Raw genomic sequence first — 25,093 nt, 5'->3', positions numbered from 1 at the left:
CATTAAATGAAAACTATAGCGGACATGATCAGTTTAGCTGTTTTTGAGTTATCGCAAAAAGTTTTCCCTTCATAGTAAAAAGACTTATTTTAATTAGGTAATGATTATGCAAATTTGCCTATTTGTTTAACTCGGATGAAAGGTACCGTTTCATCCCTTGGTTAACAATTTACTATACTTTAAGCTCCAGTTTAGCTTATTGTGACGGAAGAGTAACTACGGAACCCTACACTGAGCGTGGCCCGACATGCTCTTGGCCGGTTTTTACACTCTGAACTTACGAAACAACCATGCCAAATTGTCAATTGATTCCATTCAAAACAAATCAATTAGTGTAATGTATTCATACTCTACATACCGTCGAGTTTCGTATCTTCGCCTGGATTTTGACACTTTTCCCAAAAAATCTTTCAAATTTGAAAGCATTTTAGTGCGTTATGGCAAAAAAACGTTTTTTAGTACTCCTTACAATCTGTATATACCACTAAAGCTTTGAATTTAATTGGTTAACTTGGTAATAAATGGCCCCGAAGGCAATAGGCGAAGTATGGGTATTTTCCCCAATCTTCGCCTATGGCATGCCTTACCGCTAATAATAAACTTTTCTGTGGCTTATGCATGTTAAGTCTTATCTCCTTGGAATGTGTTAATATACTATGAACCTTAACTCCACCAGACTAGGCATATTTTTTAAAAACGGTGTGGTAGGCGAAGTTTGGTACCAGACTGAAGTTGTTTACATACATTTTCTATAATGAAGCTAGGGCTGCCAAAAATTAACCAACATGCCAAATAAAGGGGAGTAATGGTTTATATGTAAAAATATATTTTTTTAATAAAATTGTTTAATATTTAAACAAAAAACTTATCTCTTTTCGCTTATCTTTCTTGATAGTAATTAAAATCAAATCAACCTTATTATTCAAAGTTAGACATATAAAAATATCTACTTAACATCGGCAAGAGTAGAGATAAACATTCGTATATACTCGTATAGCGTAAACAAAAATATTTCACTTCTTAATTTAAATACTCTTTTTATTGCGTTTGCACTACGAATAACAATAATAGTACCGACTTTGGCTTACACGTAAAATAAGTAATAACATATCAATTTTGCGACAGCTATACAGAATATGGCCATTTTGTTGGCATTAAATAGTATTCAACAAAATCTATCAGTCTAAAATCATGTTAAGTACTAAGGTCTTCAACAGGAACTGTATAAACGCATTTGGGTTATAGTCTTTAATAAATTTCCACTTGCATAATAATTAAGTCTTAAATCTCAGTCAGCTTTTTTTAAACTTTATATCAACACTTAAATAATAATTAAGTCTCAACTTTCAATCAACTTGTAATAGACATAAAAACCAATAGGTAGGTAGGTACTTTTATTTGGAAACTACTGTAAATTGTATTTACTCAAATTGATATTTTTGAATACAATTTGTCCCCGTGGAGAAATTTTTGGTTCGGGCAATATTAAAAGAATGTCATCTAAATGCTTCATAGTACAGATGTCATCAACTCTTGGGTAGAAAAATACGAATCCTGTATTAAATTTCGATTCTTTCACTTTCCTCACGAATTTGATTTCGGGGACGTTACCTTTCATAGTTATTGCTTTTCCTACAAAATGCTTTACACTCTTTTTGGTTACGAACTTTGCCAAAACCCAGGAGCCTGTATTTAATTTTTTATCGTCCTCTATGAGATATCCAATATCAGAAATTCCGAAAGGTGTCGGCGTTTTTAAATTTTCTTCTTCTTGTTGTAAATACGCCGCGATATAATCGTCCATTGTCCCATATTCGGAATCATCCGTAATCTAATCTACTTATTGACTTTCCTCCAAATTGTTAAAGCCATTTCCGAAAAACCAAACACAAGAAAATATTTAAATTTGGAAACAAGTAATGTCATCCACCAATTAATGACGTACAACAAATTTGACAACCCTAGGTGTAGGCGAAATTTGGCAACAAGATGGACGCAAAGTACCCTCACCAATGTTTTATCCACTTGTGACTTCTAAACGTAAGCTAGCCATTAAATAATAGTTTCATTTGAAAAACAAATAGTTATAGGATATAATCATGTAAAAAGTTTAACATTACCTGGTCCGTATCACTGTTTAAAACTTAAGTTAAAACACTGGCTTAAAAAAACGTCTGGTCGGTGTCGCGAAAAAACCTCACTTAACGTCAACTGTGTGAAGTTAGCCGCAGATTGTTTGAAGAATGTTGACACCCATAAAAAATACTTTGTATTTAACAGTTTTATGTAAGGCTTCCATTAGAAACATTTTGTTAATGGCAACTTATGTCAAACTAGGCGAAAATAGGTAGCACAGGCGAAGATAAGAAACTCGACGGTACTCGTATATAAATTATAAACTGAAATAGATGTCATATACTAAAGAAAAAAGGTGACCACGCCTTCAGTGGCCAAAAAATTACTTTTACAGTACATATTATGGTGCGGGAATGAGCACTTTTCGTGCATGTCGAAATTTTAAAGAGCCATATATACTGTAAAAAGTTATACGAAACACGTGCGAATAGGTAATTCGCAACTCGTGTCGATTTAAAATACTTCCTTCGGTCGTGTTTGAATTTATTACCACTCGTTGCGAATTTCCTATTTTCTGCACTTGTATCGTAAATAACTATTTTGTTATCTGTCAATAAGGATATTTAGATTAGCCCGCATGGTGGCAACATCGTCACCAAAAAGACGTTTTGCACTTATTACTTAACAATTAAAAACTATATTTTTTTACTAAGCAAATTTCAGGAAAGTTAGTATATAAATATGATGAGGGATACACTGTTAAAATCTCGTAAGCACGTTGTATACGAGTATACAACGTGAGGCGTGTCCTCTCCCAAGTCTAAACACATGTATCTGTTTGGTTAACTTTAATTGAATGGAAGTTAACCAAACAGTTGAACCGCCCGCCGCGAAATTGGATGAAGTTTCCACTGAATAGTTCGCAAAGCTCGATTAGTTTCTGCCCTGGCCCGTTGTTTTGATTTCGGTGTTGTTGTGTTGTGTCTATTGAGTTACATGAATTCATTACAAGCTTTTATTTAACTTGCTGTGTTAGTACGGTCACGTCTGAAAATATCGGTAAGAAAAATGTGTCAAAAATATGTATACACTACCTTTATATATGGGCAATAAAGTCATGTAGACATGTATGGCACTTTTATCCTATCGATATTTTCAGAAGTTACCGTATGTATGTTATTTTGTTAGTGTGGGACAGGTGACAATGCAATATTATGGTACCATCGAGCGAATTTGATGATGGAGAGAGGAGGTGGCTTGTGATGAAACAACGCAAGCTAATTGTATTTGGGGTTTTTAGAATATAGAAAAGAAAAGTACAGTCAGTACAAAAGCTTGTATCAACAATGAAATTTTTGTAAAATACTTATGTTCGTGTTTAATTACTCTTTAAACTACTATACTTCTTTCTTGGCGTTCTACCATCCATAACGGTGTCAAAACATTCGAAGATAACCGCCTCACTAGCCTAGACATGAAACGCCAGTTACGGAAAGAGAGACCTAAGCCCTCCTACGTGTACACGTTCAACGCAGCTGGCCAACTTTATTGTCACGCGTGCAATAGAGTATTTAAGAGCAAGTTCGGCCTGGCCAGCCACATTAGGGCTCATGCTAGACAACGTCCATAATGTGTTTATTTGGGGTCGCCGTCATCGAAAACGATGAGGAGGACTATATATATATAAACTACTATATATCCTCTAAACAACGTCAACGACAAAACTTGTTAATATAAAATGCGACTAGAGGATAAAAAGGAGATTGGAATTTACCATCTTTTGTGTGCAAGCAAAATTTTTAGCCGTCTTTCGAATTCAAAAATGGGAGGGCGGATTTTATTCCAGAATCACACTTGGGAGAATCAACTTTTTAGCGTCACTCATTGCCGTGGTTACGATTAGTTGTCCAGGGGACAAAAGTTCATTAAAATACTGATTTTATGGTACTTAAATGTATCAAACTTGCGTTTTTGTGGTCGTTATAACCAATGTCCATAATGAGCTCCCTACTAAGCATATTAATAGAACGGCATACAACGTCTCTCCAAAAAATCTGTGCCACTGTTGTCCCTTGGACAACGGGACAGGATAACAAAACAAAAAAAGTTGATTCACCCACTTACAACCTGTTTAGAAAAATAATTGAATATATATTTTATTTGATGAGGAAAAATATGTCTACAGGACCTCTTTTATAAAACAACGTTGGTTAAAATGGTACCTAATAAAATATTGAAAGTGTACACTCTATTTACTTATTACTATGTCAAATAATAACTGATACGCCATTAATGCAACATACTCTATATTTTAATTTTCAGACAAGCATACACACATGCTAACCGATAAAGTACGGAAGGTGGAGGTAAGGAAAAAAATCTCCATGTACCAAAAAGTGTCATCAAAAAACCTTAAATAGGTGCAATACCTAGAATACTTGAACAAAAAAATCAAATCATAGACAGCGCACTTCACTCCGTCAATAGCGCCTAGGTTCTTAGCTACTCTAGCGCTACTGTGGAGAGATTTGGAACTATTATTTATAGTTGAAAACTGGACACTTTTGCAACAGTTCTACCATAAGAGATGCCACTCCTCTTAATTCCACACTCCATACGATAAAGGATATTGCAAGCTTGACAACTGCGGCCCCTGGAAGATCACTGGAAACATTCTTCTTGCGCGATGTGTGCATGGTAGCGCCATCTACATAGCATAAAATTGGGTAAACTTGCTTGCAGTTACTTGGTTGGTGTAAATTTATATTTACGATGCTAATATATTAGCTACCGACATTTTAAGATATGGTAGTTTACATTAAAACAATTAACTTTGAATAATTGAAGAAAATTTTTCATGTAATATTTTTGTTTTCAATTACCAAACAAAATCTATCTAAATATATTCATCATGTGCATTGACAAGATGTTTAACACTTTCTGTCCTATCAACAATTGTTTGTCTTAAATGTGATTATCAACGTGTCATTTGATGTATCAACGTGAAGTGGCCAGTTAGGTAAAGAGGTTCTAGAATCTGTTCAATGAGATCTCATTGAATTATCTCATTAACAAGGTGTTTTTACATAGCAAATTTGTTTTCTAATTTTTTGCAAAAAACATCATGTAACCTATAATGTTTTATTTATTTTTACTTTTTTTATATTTCTTATTTTTTACATTTTATTCTTATCTTAGACGCTGGATGTGGGTCGCTTCCAACCGGTACATGTGGAGGTTCAAGGGGGAGGCCTATGTTCAGCAGTGAACGTCTTATGGCTGAAATGATGATGATGATGATTCTTATTTTATATTTATTTATGCCTAAATATACTCCAGGAGCCCAGTACTGACTGACAGTAGTGACTTACCAAAAATGTTTTACATTTTTAGTAAGTCATTTGTTAGTACTTTATATAATTTATTTGAAAGTAAACTTTAAATGCCGTTTTAGTAAACACAGCGGAAAGGATACCCACAACGAGTCCACTTTCATTCTTCTCTTGCTTTTAATGGATTTACGGATAGTCGTTAATGTAAAAGTGTACCACAACAAAGTTGCTTTGTGAAGACATAGAGTTTGATGTATACGACATATTATTAGCAGTAAATAATATAAGCAATTATGTTGAGTGGGTTTCGTATTTAGATTACTTACTCTTAATTTTAAATATACTGTGGCCATTAACTTCATGTCTGTGTCAGAATAGAAGAATATAAAGAAAGAATGCCGGATTCTTCGGAAGGGCGACGAAAATAATAACTAAGTGGAAGCCCCAAAAAAGGAGACCACTAGGCAAGCCAAAAATACGGTGGATAGACTGAATGGAAGAGGGTCTTCGAAAAATGGGAAAGTACACTAATTGGAAGAAGGAGGCAAAGGACCGGAGCAAATGGAAAAGCACTGTAGAGGAGGCCAAGACCTACAAAGGGTTGTAGCGCCACAGGAAGTAAGAAGTACTGTGTAAGAAACGTAACCGAATTTTTAATTCCTTTTTTGGAATTTTTTGGAGAACTATTTTTTATGCTTTATACGAGTACAATATCTACAACCGAGGTTTGAACGCACGATTTTTAATCACCACACATATATTAGAAGTTTTAAAACAGAATATTTCTGATAATAGAAGCTGTAAGACTAGGATGCAAGGTGTGCGAACTCCATCATAGCATTTGGACGATGGTCGACGCTAATGGATCACGTCACAAGTTGCTTGCGATGTACGAGGCGAATACCAAGACAGGCCAACAAGAGCATATTCGTATTGGCATGGACTCGGCTAGTATACCATGTATACTGGATTCGCAGGATTATCTTTGACAAAAGTCTGCATCTTCCCACATAACCCTCACACAAAAATGCTCCAAAATTGAACAAGAACAAAGATGCGAACCTGGTACTAGTTTTGTTTTTCATCAGTACCCCTAGTGTAAATATTTTCGACAGCGAAACGTTACGTACGCGTTTGCGTTAAGTCTCATTTTGTATGGGTTTTTGAACAGCGCGCCAAGCGGGACGTTTTGGAAAGTCAAAAATCTCATACAAAATGACACTAAGATTAATAGTTTAAGATTAGTAGTTAAGTTAGAAAAATGCATGTTTTTTTGATATGAAATAAACAGATTAAATTTTAAAATTTTTAATTTTTTTTTTTTTTTACTTAACGCAAACGCGTACGTAACGTTTCGCTGTCGAAAATATTTACACTAGAGGTACAGAATTATATTTTAATCAATAGATGCCATTCTGACATTAGTACATATAATAGAATGCCTGTTAGGCAAAGCAAGACGATATTATAGTGATGATCATTTGAAAGTTCTATAAGGTTGTAACAAGTGACATGTTGTTATTGTTAAAGTCAATAAAGAACCATTTAATTTATTGCAGTTGCAGTAGATTAGTTTATACATTGAAAAGCCAGTTCAGTCCAAACAACCAACTGCCTTAAAGTCGTGTCGTGTCGTGTGTTCATAATGATACCGATTACGAAAGAAGCATTTGTGGAAAATATGGACACTAGAAAGATATCCCGACCTTTAATCATATTCTTTACCATAGCCCAAATTCTCACCGGGTTCAACTTTGGCTTTGTAAAACAAATGAAAAATTATAAAATGGCCGCCTTTTACTTTTCAATAATAACAGGAATAATCATGACCGGGTTGTTAGCTTGTTCGGTAATGGTTCATCCATTATGGGTCATTTATGCTGTTCAATATTTTTTGACTTTTCTTATTTTGGTGGCGAGTAGATACACAGTGTACGAATTCATGTTAGATGCGAGTCTGTTGAAGATAGAGTTGCAGCAGATTTTAGTGGAAAACGTAGGCAGGATTATGTGGATATGCGGTTTTTTAACGTTCATCTTTAAGTTTATATCCGGCGCTATATATCACTGGAGTATTGCAGACCAAGGCCTGAATATATTTCAGCTATTATTACTGCTACCTACTTTGGCTTTCGATATTATACCGATAGCCTTGTTTTTGGTTTTTAACCACATTTACGTAAAACTGAACCATCTATGCCTGAGGTTCAGAGACAACAGTATTGCTGTAGTTGAAGTACAAGCGACGTATAAGGCAGTTCTTGATTTACTGGACAAAATTAGATCAACAACTGATAGTCTGGTTCGTAATTATAGTAAGGACGCATAGCACGAAGATTTTCTTGCATTGACCTGTTCCTATTTCTATCACACGCGCGTAATTCTCAGACCGATTCGAACGTGCACTGCCATAAAACCGATATTAGAATGATATTGGAATCATATCAGATAGCTGCGTTCATTTCGCTCAAGAACAGGAGTTGGCAACTGCGGCCACCACTGATACAAATCGGGCTGGAGCTCCTTTCCGGCCTGTAATTGCGGGCACCCAGACCAGACCATGAACCACATCATTCTGGAATGCCCCTTTACTAGATACACAGGCCATGTAGATGATTTAAAGATCCTGTCACTCACAAGGAAGGGTACCCAACTGTCCGACTCCGATTTGATTCATTTTGATATATGTTATAGAGTAGTCTAAAATAACGGACACGTATTTTTTTTAGCTGCCCAAACTCAACCTATTGGGAGAAATTGTCCTCCAAAGTACTAAAAAGTTACTAAGTCTTCTAACTCCTATAGAAAGTGATGCTCAAGCAACTTGCTAGTTAATGGCTGGTTTGAGTATATGTTTGAAAGCAGCAAAAAATAATGAGCACGTGTTTTGTTATATCGGCTAAAACTCATTTTTTCCGTTATTTTAGACTACTCTGTAACATATATCAAAATGAATCAAATCGGAGTCGGACAGTTGGATACCCTTCCTTGTCAGAAGAAGCAGTCGCGCCCTGGGAAGGGCGAAATTCTAACTATAAGTTTTTGCATGTAATCCAGTCACATACATATGCGATACGATAAATAATATTTCGCTCAGACTTTTCCGCACAAGTGCGAGCAAGATAGCCGCGCGAATGACAGCTACAGTATTTCGTATTTGCCATGAAACTTCAGTCAGCCTCGGTACGTTTTGTACCGAGACTGACTAAAATAGTAAGACACGTTCTTACGTGTCCGTGAAAATACGATGGAAAATAATAATGCACTACCTATATCTGTAACTGATATGATTATAATTATGCACATAAGATAGAGATAGCAATACACGTGTCAATGCACAAAATTCTTTGTGCTTAGCGTCCGTATTTGAACATCAAGTCATTTTCTTTTATTCCCAACATTAATGCTATGCAATACATTAATACGATGCTACTTTCAGATAATATTGGGATTTGTCACCGACTGTCCAAAATGGATTGAAACTACTTGGCTCTTTCTGAAACTACTAAAAGAAGAGGAGGTACTTACCTACACTTTTCTGTAAATCTGTAAAGAACTAAAGATATCATTGAATAGTTATTTCTTTTACAAGATGGCAAAGTTGTTGTATACCTTATATTGACCGAGCAAGCAAAAGATTCGAAAATAGAAACTTGAATGTTGCGAAGGTTTCAAAGTACGTTGGTTAAACAAACTTTGCTACCAAGTGAAACATAGTAGTTATTTACGATACAAGTGCAGAAAATAGGAAATTAGCAACGAGTGGTCATAAATTAAAACACGACCGAAAAGAGTATTTTAAAGCCACATAAGTTGCGAATTATCTATTCGCACGACGTATCGTACGACGTTTTACAGTAGATATAGCTCTTTAAAGTTTCGACATATGCACGGAAAGTCCTCATTCCCGCACGTGTGCGGTAAAGTAGCACCATAGGTATGTGCTGTAAAAAGTAATTTTCAGCCACAATTCATCTAAAGTTTTTCATTAGAAATACGCCTAAGTTCAGGCGTATTGATTTAAGTGGTGGAATACGAAGTATACATTTTTGGTTAACTCGAAGACCAACATTGGTTTTGATGACCTGCATATTGAGAGTCAGAGTATTGTACGACAAATTCTGGCTGATTTTGACCATTTATAACTACTCACATTCAAACAATAAATAATTTTTCACCACACTAGCTGGTAAAGGCCCTCTTGATTGTTCAAAAACGAATGAGAAAGTTGAATTTTATCCACATGTGGGGCAAAGTAATCAGGTGCTAATTTTGAGTTTTTTACTTATTTTAGATAGTAGAATTGACTTTTAAATGATGGTTTTGAATGATATTTTTTTTATTGTTCTGTTCGGATTTGATGTGTTTTTTTTTGGAATTTTATAGTTAGTATATTATCCTTGTCTTGGTGTGGTGAAAAACTTTGTGTTTTACTCGGAGGCAAAGTTTGTTTAACCGTCGTGCCTTGAAACCCTCGCAATGATGATTCAATTTTTCTCCCCACTCGTTACGCTCGTGATTTAATTTTGGAATGTACTCGTATGCTTTCTCAGGTAACAATATTAGCACATGCGGTTAAACAATAACTTTGCCCCCTTGTAAAACAAATAAATATTATTAGTTTCTATAATGTGCCGGCCCTTGGTATACGAAAACCTATTCATTTATTTATTTGAGCGTGAAGAGGTAACAGACAGACAAACAGAGTTACTTTTGCATTTATATTAATAGTAAGGATTTAAACTGTGCAATTAGCACAAACAAAGAAAAGTTTAGAAATTACAGACTCTATACCTAAAGACATTCTCTAGCAGTTAACAATTGGGTCAAACACAAACATACCTACATACTATATGTCTTTAGGCGGCAAAACGTCCCACTTTGTCGCTTGCCATAAGGACGCCTTGACAGGTTATTGGTATAAAAAGACAAGCAAATGTCGTTCTTATGGAAGACAAAGTGGGACCTTTGACTAGACTTCAACATATGCTGGTACAGAAGAGATTCAGTAACATACAAGGATAAATTTTAATCGTGAAGCCAAATTTTAATAAATAAATATTATAATAAGAAAACAAAAATGACAGTGACCTGTTTTGTGCAGTCATGGATAGCCCTCTGCTGTAGCTATGGGTACGCGCTGCACCTCACGGTCCAGATGTGCTTTCCGGCCGTGTGTGCGGAGCTGATGCAAGCTCAAACGGACGCGCTGAGCATGCTTGTCCACGAACAGCTTCTTGTCGAACAGGGTTAGTATCATCCTTGTCGTACTGTCCTGGTTCTACCTTTGGTACCCTTTGCAGTCATAGACGCCACTGCTGTAGCTATGCGTACTCGCTACACCTCATGGTCCAGATGGGCATGTCGGCCGTGTGTGTGGAGCTGATGCAAGGTCAAACGGATGCGCTGAGCATGCTTGTGCACGAACAGCTTCTTGTCGAACAAGGTTAGTATCATGTTTGCAACCAATGGGCTGCGACGTCCAGGTCCAGGAACTCCAGGAGATTTAAGTTTTGGGCATTCGTGGTAAATTTTTAGTACGTTCAAGATTTATAAAAATCCCAAATGAATCATTCAATTCATCCTTGCAGTAGGCACTGTCCTCGCAAATGTATCTTTATGCTAAAATATCCCATGACAAGGTGGTTTGATGAGTTGTTAACCCAATTACTTCCTTCCTATAAAGTCCGGACTCGTCCTGAGGGTCATGAATTTGGAATCTTGACGACACAATGAAAATTTCAATTAGTTTGTGGTAGCGTTTCAACTGATCGTTTTCAAGTCAAGTTACAGCGGTTCCGAGGCCGGCTGCCTGACACTGCGGGGTTGGCAAATGCATCGCAAGCATAATGTGATTTGTAGTGTTTAATAGTTTTAAAATATATTGTTATAATATGTATGTTAGTTTTAAGGTATTTATTTATGGGCCACTAGTTGCCTGAAATAAAGATTTTCATTCATTCATTCATAAACGAGTTTACAGATACTTATACACTAACATTCTTTGTTGTTAGTGCATAGCACGATAATTCAATAACATTATACTGAAATATCGAAGAGAACTCGCTCAGTATCAATATCACTGTTTCGCGAGGCACGCACCAACCACGCGTACTTTATCATTTCTTCATTTGATATTCACTCGGCACGATGACGCTGACATGTTCGCCGATCGATTAGCACACTTGTGCAAAATTGATAGAATATTTTTAAATTTTCATAAATTTGATTGACTGACATTTAATTTATTTTATTTATATTGTTTTACCATATTCCTGATTTTATTTTCTTGTTTTCTTAGAGTGTAAGTAAAATGACAATTTGAATTAGTTTTGACATTTTTATGCGCATGATTTTTATATTTTTGTATGTCTTTGATTCAGCATGTATATTTATTATTCTTGATAATTTATGTTTTCATAGCATGTAAGTGAATTGGTCTGACACTGTAAACTTGCATTGTGTTCAATAAATAAAATAAAATAAATAAAAATCAGGACAAGTGGCGAACTCGAAGAGGATACTAAAACAGGATACAAAAGACTATATATTCATCTATCTGATCAATAAGAGTGCAACAATGGTTAAACTATCATTACTAGCATACCTAATATAAGCACAACAAATAAACGTTGCCACGGCAATGCTCTTCTGGACAGCTATTTATGAGACATATCTTATTGATAGGTTTTAGTTATTTGATGCTATTGTTCATAATAAATAGACACTATAATCATTGTTCTATGTTCAGATGACAACACACGCTTCGATCTTACACGGCTGGCGCGCTATATACGCGCGCGTCCTCCACTCCGCAAAGCCTGGCGTTTGCTACCACCGGGTCTGAAGCTGCCCCTCGCCATGATGTCTATGTGCACCACCACGCTGATCGTCGTTATACAATCCACCCATCTCTACGACTAGCTAGTCTACCATTTCACTCTAAATATAAACTATCGAGTAATGATCACAATCCTCAGTAATTCCACAACCACCAGAGAGAGACAGAAGCATCTGTTCTTCACTCCGCAAAACCAGGCGTTTGCTACCACCGGGTCTGAAGCTACCCCTTGTCATGATGTCTATGTGTACCACCACTCTGATCTCTACAAATGTCTGTGACTAGCTATGTAGTAATCATCACGATCCTCCATCTTACACGGAAAAAATAGTTGTGTAAAATTTACAGAGAAATCTGTAAATTTACCACATATCTCTGTAAATTTTACAAATTATCTGTAAATTTAATATAACAGTTTTTCCGTGTAGCGGAACGGCCAGAGAAAGGGAGAGAGGCAGTCATTCTTTACTCAGCAGACCTGGCGCCTGCTACCTACTGCCTGGTCTGAAGCTACCCCTCGCCCTGATGTCCATGTGCACCACCACGCTGATCATCGTAATACAGTCTAGCTACACATCTTTACTACTAGTTACAACTATTTCACTCTAAAAAAACTTATTACAAAAAAAAGTTAACCGACTTCAAAAAGAATGAAATAAATTATCATTTTTTAAGTATATGCGTTACCAACTGATATGTTTGAAGTCGGTGCCAAGTAAAATAGTAACAATACCGGTCCAAAATAATCAGCTTTATCTCCATGAATCACATTACAACTAACTAATTAACTAAGCCTTTGTTAGCTAGGTTTTAGGATAGGTAGGTATAGGTAGGCAAGGAGACTACCGTAAGGTAAGTTCACAGAGCGGAGTTTTTTGAAAAATTGTACCGCTTTTAGCAATCTTAAGGATTTTCTATAGTGACTTCACCGATACGAATCCTGTTTTTTTATAGGACTACCCCAGGGTGGAATCGAACCAGCGTCCTCTGCTGCTTTTTTTTTTTTTTTTTTTTTTTTTTTTTTTTTTTTTTTTTTTTTTTTTTTTTTTTTTTTTTTTCGTATGTGATGTATGTTTCCCATGATACTGTTCGATATATATTTAGTATACCTACCTAATAAAGTAAAAAATAAATATCTGTAAAAATATTTTCTATTATGTTAACATCCAGAGAATATTAATGTTGAAAAGTTCGTCCACTTTCGTCTCAAGCATGAAGAGATGACAGACAGACAAAGACATAAAAATAGGGTTACTTTTGCATTTAGGTATAGTATTAAAGTATTATTCGGAATAATAAAGTCATTCTAGTCTGATTCTTAAGCAAATGTTGTGTCTGCCTTTTTATATTGAGACGAAAGTGGAGGTCCCGCGCGAAATCACCTTTTCATACCAACGTGGGGACAAATGGGGACTATTTTCCTCTCTGGATATTAATATTTTTGAAAATATTTTTACATAAGTTGATGTATATTAACTAGCAGCTTATTTTGCATAGCTTGATATTTTCGAATGTTTAATTATGATAGAAGTTCGAAGCATTTAAAATTGTATATGAAATCTGCTTTTCGCTCCTAATGTTTAGAATAATCGAAAAATCTAACGTGTCCCCAGACACACTTTTGTTTCTGTGTGTATTCGTTCGAAAAATATATTCCGCGACAAAACCTTGATTCTAAAATGAAACTTTAGACTATAAGTTATTTTAGAACTCTCATTTTTATACCACCATTTGAAAGCCTAGAATCCTGGATTATAATCATACAGATTTCGATTGAGTGCGACATCTAGTGGCAGGTAGTAGTAACTCCAAGCACACAACTCTTCCATACGGCTTAACTGTGTACCTACAGAGTTCCCCTAGCAGAGCTTTGCGCTTCGCATCTTGGTAGTGTCCTTAATACTTGATAGATGGCGTGGCTCCTGGAATTAACATTTATATTCATATCAAAGATATAACTGCGTATAAGATAAATAACGTCTAAGAAAAAAAAGCACCTCGAAAAATCAAGAAAAAATTATGCTCGCTTAGGTCACTACAAAATTACATTTTGTAGTGACCTAAGCTATTTAGGTCACTTAAAAATTACATTTTGAATGATAAGTACCCGGAAATTTCCAAAATTTTCATAAATTACCCATTTAGCGGAATTGTTACGCTGAACCTTGACTAATCTTATTCAACAATTCGAAGGTTAAAAACTTCATATCACTGTCGTATTCAACGTAGATCCTTTGTCGAAGTGTAAGAACGATCAATTTCATGGTGTTTATATAGGGAGGGTGCATGAACTGTAGGAGGCAGCACAGGAGCCGTCAGATTTTTGGCGCGAGGCGTAAATGTGATGTTTACTGTTCCGATGTAGCCCACAAGATGACAGAACCTACTATGCACAAGAAAACACGTGACGTGTGAATGTACGCGCACGGTCCCTATGAACTACTCACCGCTCATTCGATTACAGATGCAATACATGTCTAGTATAAATTAAAAATTTGGGAAAGTTACTGGAAAATGGCAATTTCCCGGGAAATGTGCACTTATTTCTAAAATAAATGTTTTTTTTAAAGCAGTGTATCTACATACATAATGAAAAAATATATAGTACTATAATTCAGGTAATATTTCGATTTTTTTTTAGCTAAATTAGAAATAAAATCCTTACACTACCAAACTCAAAGTAACTGCATATAATAAAGTGCAAGAATTCTCATAAAACTGCGCGTATCATCAAGTTTCATTAGTTTCCAATCAAATTTATCTACGCACGTACAAACACTGATAATGTTTATGTGTTTTCAACCATGGTCACCAACTTAGTAGTAGCTTTTCTTCTGTTTTTCGGAAAAACTGCGTTCAGTGATATCGAACGAAGGAAGGGGGTGTATTTCGAGTATATTCCACCCAAGTCGGTACCAGGAGATGAGAAACGGGAGGAAGCGGCGTTGAGAATGGGAAGTGAGGATAGCACTGAAGATGATAATATAAAGACAATGCTGGAAGAAAACTACAGGTTTAAAAGCGATCAATCGGCTACAAGGTTTAAAGTTGCTGCGGTAAAGAAAGAAGAAGGTAATATTTTTACACTCTTTAATTTAACTTGAAATGTTCATATATGTTTTAATTTTAATCGAAAATGTTTATTAACAATATACATAATGTATATATGTATACAGAGGATTACTATAACTAGCTTAAATCTGAAATAGGCCCTTCAGGCATTGTACTCGTACCAAGGATGCTGGCGGCGTTTCCTCGTTGTATCGCAATACTTATCAGTATTGTACGCGATACAACGTTATGCGAGGAAGCCGCCAGCTCTTCGGTCACCAGTTATGTCAACCAGACGCATCGCAATTTCTGCAAAAACCTTTTGCGCGGTGGGACTCCATGGATATAATTCAATACAATACAAATACTCTTTATTGCACACTTCAATACAGAAACATGCAGCACATTAAGAAGAGGTAAACAACAGGCGGATGATGGATCTAGAGTTTCAACGCCAAATGGTACAAAATGGTACTCTCTACCGACGCTCTTATATTTATTACGTAAGGTGGAGATACTTCCCTAGTTGGGCTCTGCTCTAGACCTGGTATGACATCCGCTGTGCTGTGCCCTACTACACAAAGCCAGATGACATTCACAGTGCCCATACTTCTCTTTTGGCCGTAGTTTAGGGACACTCGGGTCTGGGTCCGGACTTTCGGTTACTACAAGAGGTTGTAACTTGACTCTGAAGGGTGGTAAACAAGAATTTACAAACAAGTGTGAATTGAAGCCCGAAGCCGAAGGCCTAATTAACACGAGTTCGTAATTCCCATAGTACCGCCCGTGCTGTGGCACCTACAATGATTTCATCACACTTGTGAGGAAAACAAAGGTAAAAAATAAAACTTCTACCTAATTCCAGACGTAAATTAAAGCCCTACGTCGATATTTATGATTTACAGACCACATCGCCTAGCAAGTGTGATGGAAAAAATAATTCCAGCGTCGAAATTTAGGATTTACGGACCGCATCGCCTAAGTGTAATAACACCTTTTACGAGCAAGTGTTCTGAATAATATTTTCAGAGAACTTAAATAGCAACAATGGAGGCATGTCATGGGTGTTCCGCACGTTCGCCGTGCGGCGCATCGTCGGCGGCATGGAGACCAGCATCAGCATGTACCCGTACAACGTGGCCATATCCCGCAACGGCCGTCATTGGTGCGGCGGGTCTATCATCGACGAGCAGTGGGTTCTCACGGCCGGACACTGCTTTGAATCGTGAGTATATCTGTCTTGCTCCAACTATATGCGCATCTTCGGCGGCATGGAGACCAGCATCAGCATGTACCCGTACAACGTGGCCATATCCCGCAACGGCCGTCATTGGTGCGGCGGGTCTATCATCGACGAGCAGTGGGTTCTCACGGCCGGACACTGCTTTGAATCGTGAGTATATCTGTCTTGCTCCAACTATATGCGCATCGTCGGCGGCTTGGAGAGCATCTTTAACGGGTTACCATCTGAATGATTTTTTTAGAAGTAAGATTTTTTTAAATATAACTAAGCTGAACTATAGCTGCCAATTATTTTATCATTAAAAAAAACATGAATTACGCATATATTTCTGCGAAAAAAAAAACAAAGATTAGAACAACCGACAACTGATCTGGCCTAGTGGATAATGACCCTACCTATGAAGCCGATGGTTCCGGGTTCAAATTCCGATAAGGACATTTATTTGTGTGATGAACTCAGATATGTTCCTGAGTCATGGGTGTTTTCTATGTATATAGGTATGTATTTATCTTTATAAGTATCTATATCGTCGCCTACTACCCATTTGCTTAGTTTGGGGCTTAGTCGATTTGTGTAAGATTGTCCCCAAATATTTATTATTTTATTATTATTTCTTTATTTATTTATGGTCTTAGATTAGGTCATTTATAATATGAATATGAAAGTAAAATATCCTTGGATTTCACGGGGTTATTGCAAAGATGTCCGGACATCTGCCATAATAATGTTTTCACTAGTTATCGAGGCAGGCGGTGACTTGCCGCCCACCTGAAACGGCCATATCTATAGAAGACGTAAACTTTGTTAAGTTGGTTAGTTGGTTGGTGGTTGGTTGGCTGAGGGGTTGGTTTTATTTTTTATTTTATTTTTAAAAACTATTTTTCCTCACAGAGCACACGACAATGCGAAGAAGAAATTGGCCGCGTTCATAGTACGCGCAGGGAGCTCTTTCCATAATAGGGGAGGATACCAGGCTAGAGTCAACAAGGTGAGTACAATTAAGCCGCTTCTTCATACACACGTAGTCCCCATTTTTCCTCGCTGGATACTGAGAACAATCAGAATAGAACACCTCGAAATCTCTTGGACAGTCCTGAAATTTGGTGTGTATGTAAATTAAAGGCCCCTTATTCATGTCCATACCATTTGACATTTGGGGACCTCCAGGAATCATAGCCATCTGGAAAATGTGTACCATCCTGGAGAAATTCGCGTTTTACTCTAAATCTACTTTATCTAGGAAAATGTGGCGTAAAACAACATTAAAGCTTATTAAATTCTACACATTGCCTCGATGAGTATTAATTGCCCCTTAAAGTAAAGTACAGCCAGCGATAAAAAGTTGTACGGTCACGTCTGAAAATATCGATACGGAAAAAGTGCCAAAAATATGTATACACTACCCTAATATATGGACCATAAAGTCATGTATACGTATTTTTGGCACTTCGATCGTGTCGATGTTTTCAGACGTAACTGTATCAATAACAAATCTATTATCGAAGCAGCACGAGACTTGGTAAACAATAGTTCTTTGTGTCCTTACTGTCTCATTCAAACAAGTCAATTTAAAATTCATTTCGCTCTGACTTGTCCGTATTTTTGTTAGTGCGAGCGAGACGCCGGCGCGAATGACAGCTAGCTGATATGATTCCAGTATCATTTTTTTTAAATATTGGCTTGATATCAGGTGCACGTTCGAATTGCCCTGGAAAAATTCATATCGTTAATGTTTACCTACTATTTTAGAAAATCTATTGACATTTCAGGCATTCTTTCCCTCTAAATACGTCCCCGGTAATGCTGACTTCGACTTCTCTCTGGTCCGCCTGGATCGGCCCATGCCCATCGGCCGCAACATTGCTGTGCTGAACCTGCCCTCTAAGGAATACCTGATCAAACCTGGAGACATCCTTATTGTCACTGGCTGGGGCAGTACTCATGTAAGTAAGCTATTCGTTGTTTATTGTGAAATTGTCTATCGGCTCAACATGGCCGTGCTGAACCTACCCTCCAAGGAGTTCCTGATCAAACCGGTAGACATACTTATTGTCACTGGCTGGAGCAGGACTCATGTAAGTTATTTTTTTTATACTACCTCGATGGCAATCAAGCATACGGCCCGCCTGATGGTAAGCAGTCTCCGTAGCCTATGTATGCCTGCGGCTCCAGAGGAGTTACATGCGCGTTGCCGACCCTAAACCTACCCCCTCTTGTTGAGCTCTGGCAACCTTACTCACCGGCAGGAACACAACACTATGAGTAGGGTCTAGTGTTATTTGGCTGCTGTTTTCTGTATAAAATGTCGAGATGACATTCACTTCACAATGCCCATACCTCTCTTTTGGACGTAGTTTAAGGACGTACCAGATCAAACCTGGACACATACTTATTGTTACTGGCTGGGGCAGTGTAGTGGCCGTACTCATGTAAGCTATTCGTTGTTTATTGTGAAATTGTCTATCGGCTCAACATCGCCGTTCTGAACCTAGGGTAGGTTCCTGATCAAACCGGGAGACATACTTATTGTCACTGGCTAAGGCAGTACTCATGTAAGCTATGTCGTTGTTTATTATGATATTACAATAGTGTGCACATAGATATACTAGGATTGTGTTACGCTTGATATTGGTTATGAGCTCGAAAAGAAGTGGAAAAGATTTGAATCAAACATACAAAAGAACTATTCTTGGTATTAGTTGCCAAGCGCACCCCAGGGTCCTATGAACCGTGGCAAAAAGCTGGAACAGCGCAAGGAAGAAACAAACTAAGTAATATACGGGGTCAATCTAAATAAAACCGTTTAAAAATAAGGACGGCCAAATTGTGTCTCAACTAGGCGACAAGTGGCCTCTCTTTGAAATGTTATCAGTTAAAGGCATCAACGTTGGTTAACAAGTAATTTCTGTTACTTGTTGGGTTTGGGGGTTCGAAACTGCTTAAGGCCTAGGTATTGTCATGTTATTACAGGTTAGATTTGACAAATATGCGCGTGATCATGGATGAAACGAACTGTAACAACTATAAATCAATGTTAGGCCGTTCTACATAGGTAGGTTTTAGTGGCAAGTTTAGTCACTATGTGCTGTAGTATTGCCTCGGTCTCGAATTTCAAGTCTCAAACCGAGACTCCTGCGTCAATAATTGGCATAGCTCGGCTCGGCGTGTAGTCCACTCGACTGGCTAAGATGGATACCGTCTAATATGTCTCATGAAAATTTAAATTCAACTTAATAAATTGATCCATCTTGATTCCAGGAAACGGGGTCAGGACACATACCGGATCGTCTCCGCTTCGTCCCTGTGCCGGCGATGAGGCTTTCCCAGTGCCAGACTGCGTACCGCTTTTACATCACACCTCGCATGATGTGCGCCGGGTACGCCACTGGTGGAAAGGACGCCTGCAACGTACGTTTGTCTCTTACTGGCTTAGGAAACGACAGTTTGTCTCTTTCTGGCTTATGCATGCGAGTATAAGAAGGACATAGAGAAATAAGTAAGCATATGTCGAGTGCTCACTCCATACATCAGTTTTCTTATCATAACGCTTATTATTTTTGGAGTTGCCATCTAGCGTCAAGTAGCGGATTTATTAGTACTGCTACGTAATGCTCAATAATTTTCAGCTAATATTATAATCGGACCGGAACTCTATATTCAACTCCATCTGGTTGTAATATTAGTTGTAAATTGTTGAGCAATACACTTTTCGTCAGTCGCGACACTCGTGACATCACATAACATACGATAGGGTTTTTCTGAATTATGCGTTCTAGCTATGTGGTCGGCCAGAACGCGTAACGCTTTTACAGATCTTGTTGCATCCCTTGAAAAACTACTGCATACTTTTGGATCTATCTGAATATTAGAAAATGTGTGAATAACAATGCAACACAAGTGTACAGTATAGTTTTCGCATATATTTGACAAGCAATTGAGTATTTCTGGGTATAAATGTAGGTAGCTTAAGACAGAAACCTCTTAGCCCTAATTGTAATAACATCCACAGCACGATTCTGGTGGTCCCGCCGTTCGTGACGGCGTCCTCCTCGGGATCGTGTCTTTCGGTGGCAAGCAGTGCGGGGACCCCCACTCCCCCGGGGTCTACAGCAGGGTGTCGGAGATGACGACGTGGGTGGAGCAGACCATCGCTGACAACGAGTGCTCCAATGTGCCGGAGCTACAGGAGAAGATTAAGAGAGCTAGGGAGAGAGAGCAGGATTTACAAAGGTATTCTATATATAGGTAAAGGGGGGGGGGGGAGGCCTTTGCCCAGCAGTGGGACACGACAGGCTCCAAATAATAATAATAATAATTCTTACTCCGTTGGCTCAGTGATTTAAAATGAGATTTGGCCTCCGACACAAGACAGCGCCACTTATGTCAGTCATGCGCGCGCCTTATCGCCATTTGTTGAGTCGGATCCGCCTACACCACGTCGCTACAGTAATACCCGGGGCGTCCGACGGGACATCCTCCTGCTAGAAGGCACAGGTTCACATTTCAATCTTCATCCATACTCTCATAGTAGCCTATCCCACGGAATCTGTGAGCTTTCATCTCTCCTATGATGATTAGGTACCTACAAAGATATCGGGAGATTAATCGTCCGCCATCGTGGCAGTTACTTTCTAACAAGTGTGTAGGTACGACAGTGACACATAATACGATAAATGAATAAAAGTCACAGCTGAATACAGAACCTCCTCCAAGCGACGAAGAAATTCTCCTCCGCAGAAAGAAGTCGGTAAAAAAATGCAGCCGTCTTATCTGTACTTACAGGTTTTGTGCCGACTCAAGATCAAAAAGTTTCTCTTTGGTCTATATATCAATAGATTCACTAATCTAAACCATCTGAATTATCATTAAAATAAATTTATAATAGAAAACATAAATCCCAGGCATGATCTACAAATATGGCATGCTAAATATTTTATAGGAATCGATTAAAATCAGTTCTTACTTAGATTACATTCGTAAATTAATTATCATTCCAGATTTAAAGCCCGCGTAGAAGACAAGAAGAACCGAATCAAGAATTGGTTACGGGAAACCTTAAAATCGCCAAGTTTCATAGAACTAGCTAAAAGGAAGCTGAGCGAAGCACAAGCAATGCGCAGAAGCTTCACAGAATCACTATATGAACCCCAAAATGTAACCGACTTAGATGATACTGAGATGGATGACATCAACCTGTCAAATCTAATACACGACAGGATCTTACAAAGCAATGATGGGAACGAAGATGAGAATATGCTAAGTACTCTGGCGCTTAGGGATATAATGTTGAATGAGGGTAAAGGCAAAACAGCTAAGGATGGCTTCGAGGAGTTGATGGCGTTCGTTACGAGAGATGATCCAAGTCCACCTGCACAAATAAAAGAAAATGTTACACGAGAAAATGTTACACAATCTTAAGTAAGCGTTAGTGAAATTGCTAATAAAACGTAATGTCTTTAACTATTTTACCTTTTTTATGCTTTGCTTTAAATAAGTTCAAAATATGTTATACAAACTGCTCTCCAGCATGGATTACTGAAGGTTACTTCTCAATTGTCCTAGGATACATATTATAGTTTATCGTACTTATTTGATTCAGTATTGATTCCTGTAACTACCCTATTGTAAGATTTAGGGGGCCTAGCTAAGTTGACAATATTCCATCAACAAACACCGATCGATAAGTGAGTATCAAGATGATAGATGCAATGAAAAGTTACGTGATCATACTGATTATTTCCATAGCGCTGGTGTCCTAGAAGTGAGACCGTGTGACTTGCAGCAATCCGGAGATCGCGTGTTCAAACCCCGGCTCGTACCAATGAGTTTTTCGGAATATATTTCCTTCACCGAAAAGCGACTGGTAAATATCAAAATATTATATCTTTTTTTTTTTAATACCACGACGGTGGCAAACAAGCATACGGCCTGCCTGATGGTAAGCAGTCACCGCAGCCTATGGACGCCTGCAACTCCAGAGGTGTTACATGCGCGTTGCCGACCCTAAATCGTCATCGTCGTCTTCGTGATCGTGTTGTATCGTACATAAATTCCGAAAATCTCATAGGTGTCAGAGATGCATACGTCGCAAATAAAAACTATTTGTAAAATCTTCTTATAAGGATCTTTAAGAAAGATAAAACTTCAATTACTTGTGAAGGTTTCGCAATTAACAGTCCTGTTGCAAACTGTCAAACTGCAATTCCAGAAAACCATGTGTTTCATAAATTAGGAACTTCTCAATTCATATGTCATTTGCGTCTATCACAAAATGACATAATACTTCTTTAATATTTTTGCAATTTTGGATGGGTACAAAGATATAAATATCCTGGAGTTCACATCGATTGCTTGAGTGCCATGACGAGCACCGTATCCCTAGTTATTAGCGTGGCACTTATGATAAACGAGTTATCTATACGATCAGAGTCTGAGGGTAAGTGTGTACTCTTATATTTGTTCCTTTAGGTTGCTTTTATCACACACGTGCATAGCTTTGTAGCTATACTTGCTTAGAATTCAGCTAGCTTATTTATCTGTCGTAAATAACTGCTATCCAAAACTCAAAGTTTGGTCTTGTGGTTATTACGCTTTTTTTTATCTTGCAATGTTTATATTAGAACCACTTCCCAAAATTCGATTTAGTTCAAACTTTACATAAAAACATACGTAGGTTGGGTGATGGGGTTGTCGTTGAGATTCAAGATGGCGAACACGTCTCTAGAATATTTTTTTGTGTTTTGCTCATTCATGTAGTTTAAAGTGTAATATTGATAGCTTATTATGCAGTGAACTATCGTAGAAGTGTGCAGCTAATGAAAAACTAATCTTGAAACGCGTTTAACCATATTTTAATCAACACCCGGCAATCCATCGTGGCTTTTAGTAAAGTCCAGCTATCTCTTTACTAAAAGCAACTACCGAACAACGTCATGCTCTACGAGCACACTTAAAACTTACAACATAACTTGACATTGGCAAAATCATCATAGATTTGATGGAAGCCATATTTTAAAAGAAGAAGAAGGTTGGGTGATGATAATCCAATATTGTGGTACCATCGAGATGATCTGATGATGGACACAGGAGGTGGCCATAGGAACTCTGTGATAAAACAACGCAACCTAATTTTATTAGATGTGTCTCAATAAGTATTAGTTGCCTGATGAAAAAATATAGTCAGCTATAACAGCTTGGATCAAAAATATTTTTTTTGACAAAAAACTTATTTCATAACAATGATTCATTCAGTTCATTTGTGGAGATGGTGTGTGATAATCCAGTCACAAACCATCGCTTGTCTTCAGTGTTGTATGTAGGCTAAATGACAATCCTAGCGTAAATAATCAAGACCATGTGGTACTTAGTTCGCAAAACCCGCGTAGCCAGAAAATATTGATAGGTACTCTTAAAATTCCTGAGAAATCTTCCTTTGACCAAGAACGTATTGTCATGTTCGAAACAAATAATATAAATAACTGCACGTGGTGAAGTCCCGTTTAAGGTTAGATCATAAGAACAAAAGTGTTAGTTTAAATCAATACCTAAATTAAATATTTCTTTCACTGTTAAACACGTATAAGACACTTTTTAATAATTTCGTTTTTTTCTCTGTTGTTAACATAAGATTTACGGTTTCAGTGGGTGACCTATTGTCTACTAAATATTGGACGTCAAATCTTGTTTACATGTTGACCAATTGCTTAATGCTCAAAAAACTCAGGTTTTATTCTATCAAGAAAACTTTTCATCCGATTAACTGCTTTTTTGAGGTAATTAGCTAATCAGATTTATTTTACGTATTCCTACTGATATTTTACTAGTTAGTAGTAGTCCTGAACCTATATACCGTACTACTGCGAAGATATTTTATGACAAAAGTGAAAGACCCGCGCAAAATCAACTTTTCATACAAACGTAGTCCTCTAATATTATTGAAAATATTTTGACACAATTTGTTGTATATCAACCACAGCTGTGCCCTATTTTTGATTTTTTTCAATTTATTAATAATTATAAGAGTTAGTAGCATTAAAAAGTTTGTGTGAAATCCGTTTTTTGCTCCTAATTTTATACAATAATAATCAAAAAATATAAAATCAATCGTATCAAATTATGTAAACATATTGTCCATAATGTCAATATCCATGTTTGTATGAAGAAACCTAAGGTACCTAAGTAGTACATACATCTAAAAATGATTGGACATCTAATACGACACGATCACTTCCTTAAAACTATCCTGGAGGGGCGGATAGCACGCAAGCGAGGTAGAGGAAAACCCAGACGCAGTTACGTAGACCAAGCGAAAGAAAAAGTAGGGGTCGTGTCGTACCAAAAAGTCAAAGAGTTGGCGCAAGATAGGAAAAGCTGGAAGATACTCCACCGACAAGAGAATAACTCTTAAGTTCATTGTGATGACCTATTTAAGTAGGTTAAAAATCTACGTGTTGGCGTCAACTTCGCGCACGCCTCCCAAATGTCCGGAACACCATGATTGTTCCGTGATGGGAAAGAAATAAAGTAAATGATAAATATTTGGAGACAATT

At 37.4% G+C, this 25,093-nt stretch overlaps 2 protein-coding genes across 2 annotated transcripts; both read left to right on the top strand.

The window, feature by feature from the left end:
- Positions 1-10,435: 10,435 nt before the first annotated feature.
- LOC133530368 (uncharacterized) lies at positions 10,436-12,831 on the top strand. The gene is made up of 2 exons (XM_061868278.1): positions 10,436-10,657; positions 12,160-12,831. The coding sequence occupies exons 1-2, from the start codon at positions 10,489-10,491 to the stop codon at positions 12,330-12,332; spliced, it is 342 nt and encodes a 113-aa protein (XP_061724262.1). The 5' UTR covers positions 10,436-10,488; the 3' UTR covers positions 12,333-12,831.
- Positions 12,832-14,942: 2,111 nt separating this feature from the next.
- Positions 14,943-22,006, top strand: LOC133530066 (serine protease 55-like). Its single transcript, XM_061867884.1, has 7 exons — positions 14,943-15,321; positions 16,330-16,525; positions 17,435-17,531; positions 18,313-18,486; positions 19,802-19,951; positions 20,553-20,773; positions 21,541-22,006. The coding sequence occupies exons 1-7, from the start codon at positions 15,054-15,056 to the stop codon at positions 21,959-21,961; spliced, it is 1,527 nt and encodes a 508-aa protein (XP_061723868.1). The 5' UTR covers positions 14,943-15,053; the 3' UTR covers positions 21,962-22,006.
- The last annotated feature ends 3,087 nt before the right edge of the window (positions 22,007-25,093 follow it).

The sequence above is a fragment of the Cydia pomonella genome, chromosome 22 (genome assembly GCF_033807575.1).
Source record: "Cydia pomonella isolate Wapato2018A chromosome 22, ilCydPomo1, whole genome shotgun sequence".
NCBI classification, from domain to species: Eukaryota; Metazoa; Arthropoda; class Insecta; order Lepidoptera; family Tortricidae; genus Cydia; species Cydia pomonella.
Note: the sequence above shows the minus strand (reverse complement) of the source record. Positions and strands in the feature narration are given on the sequence as shown.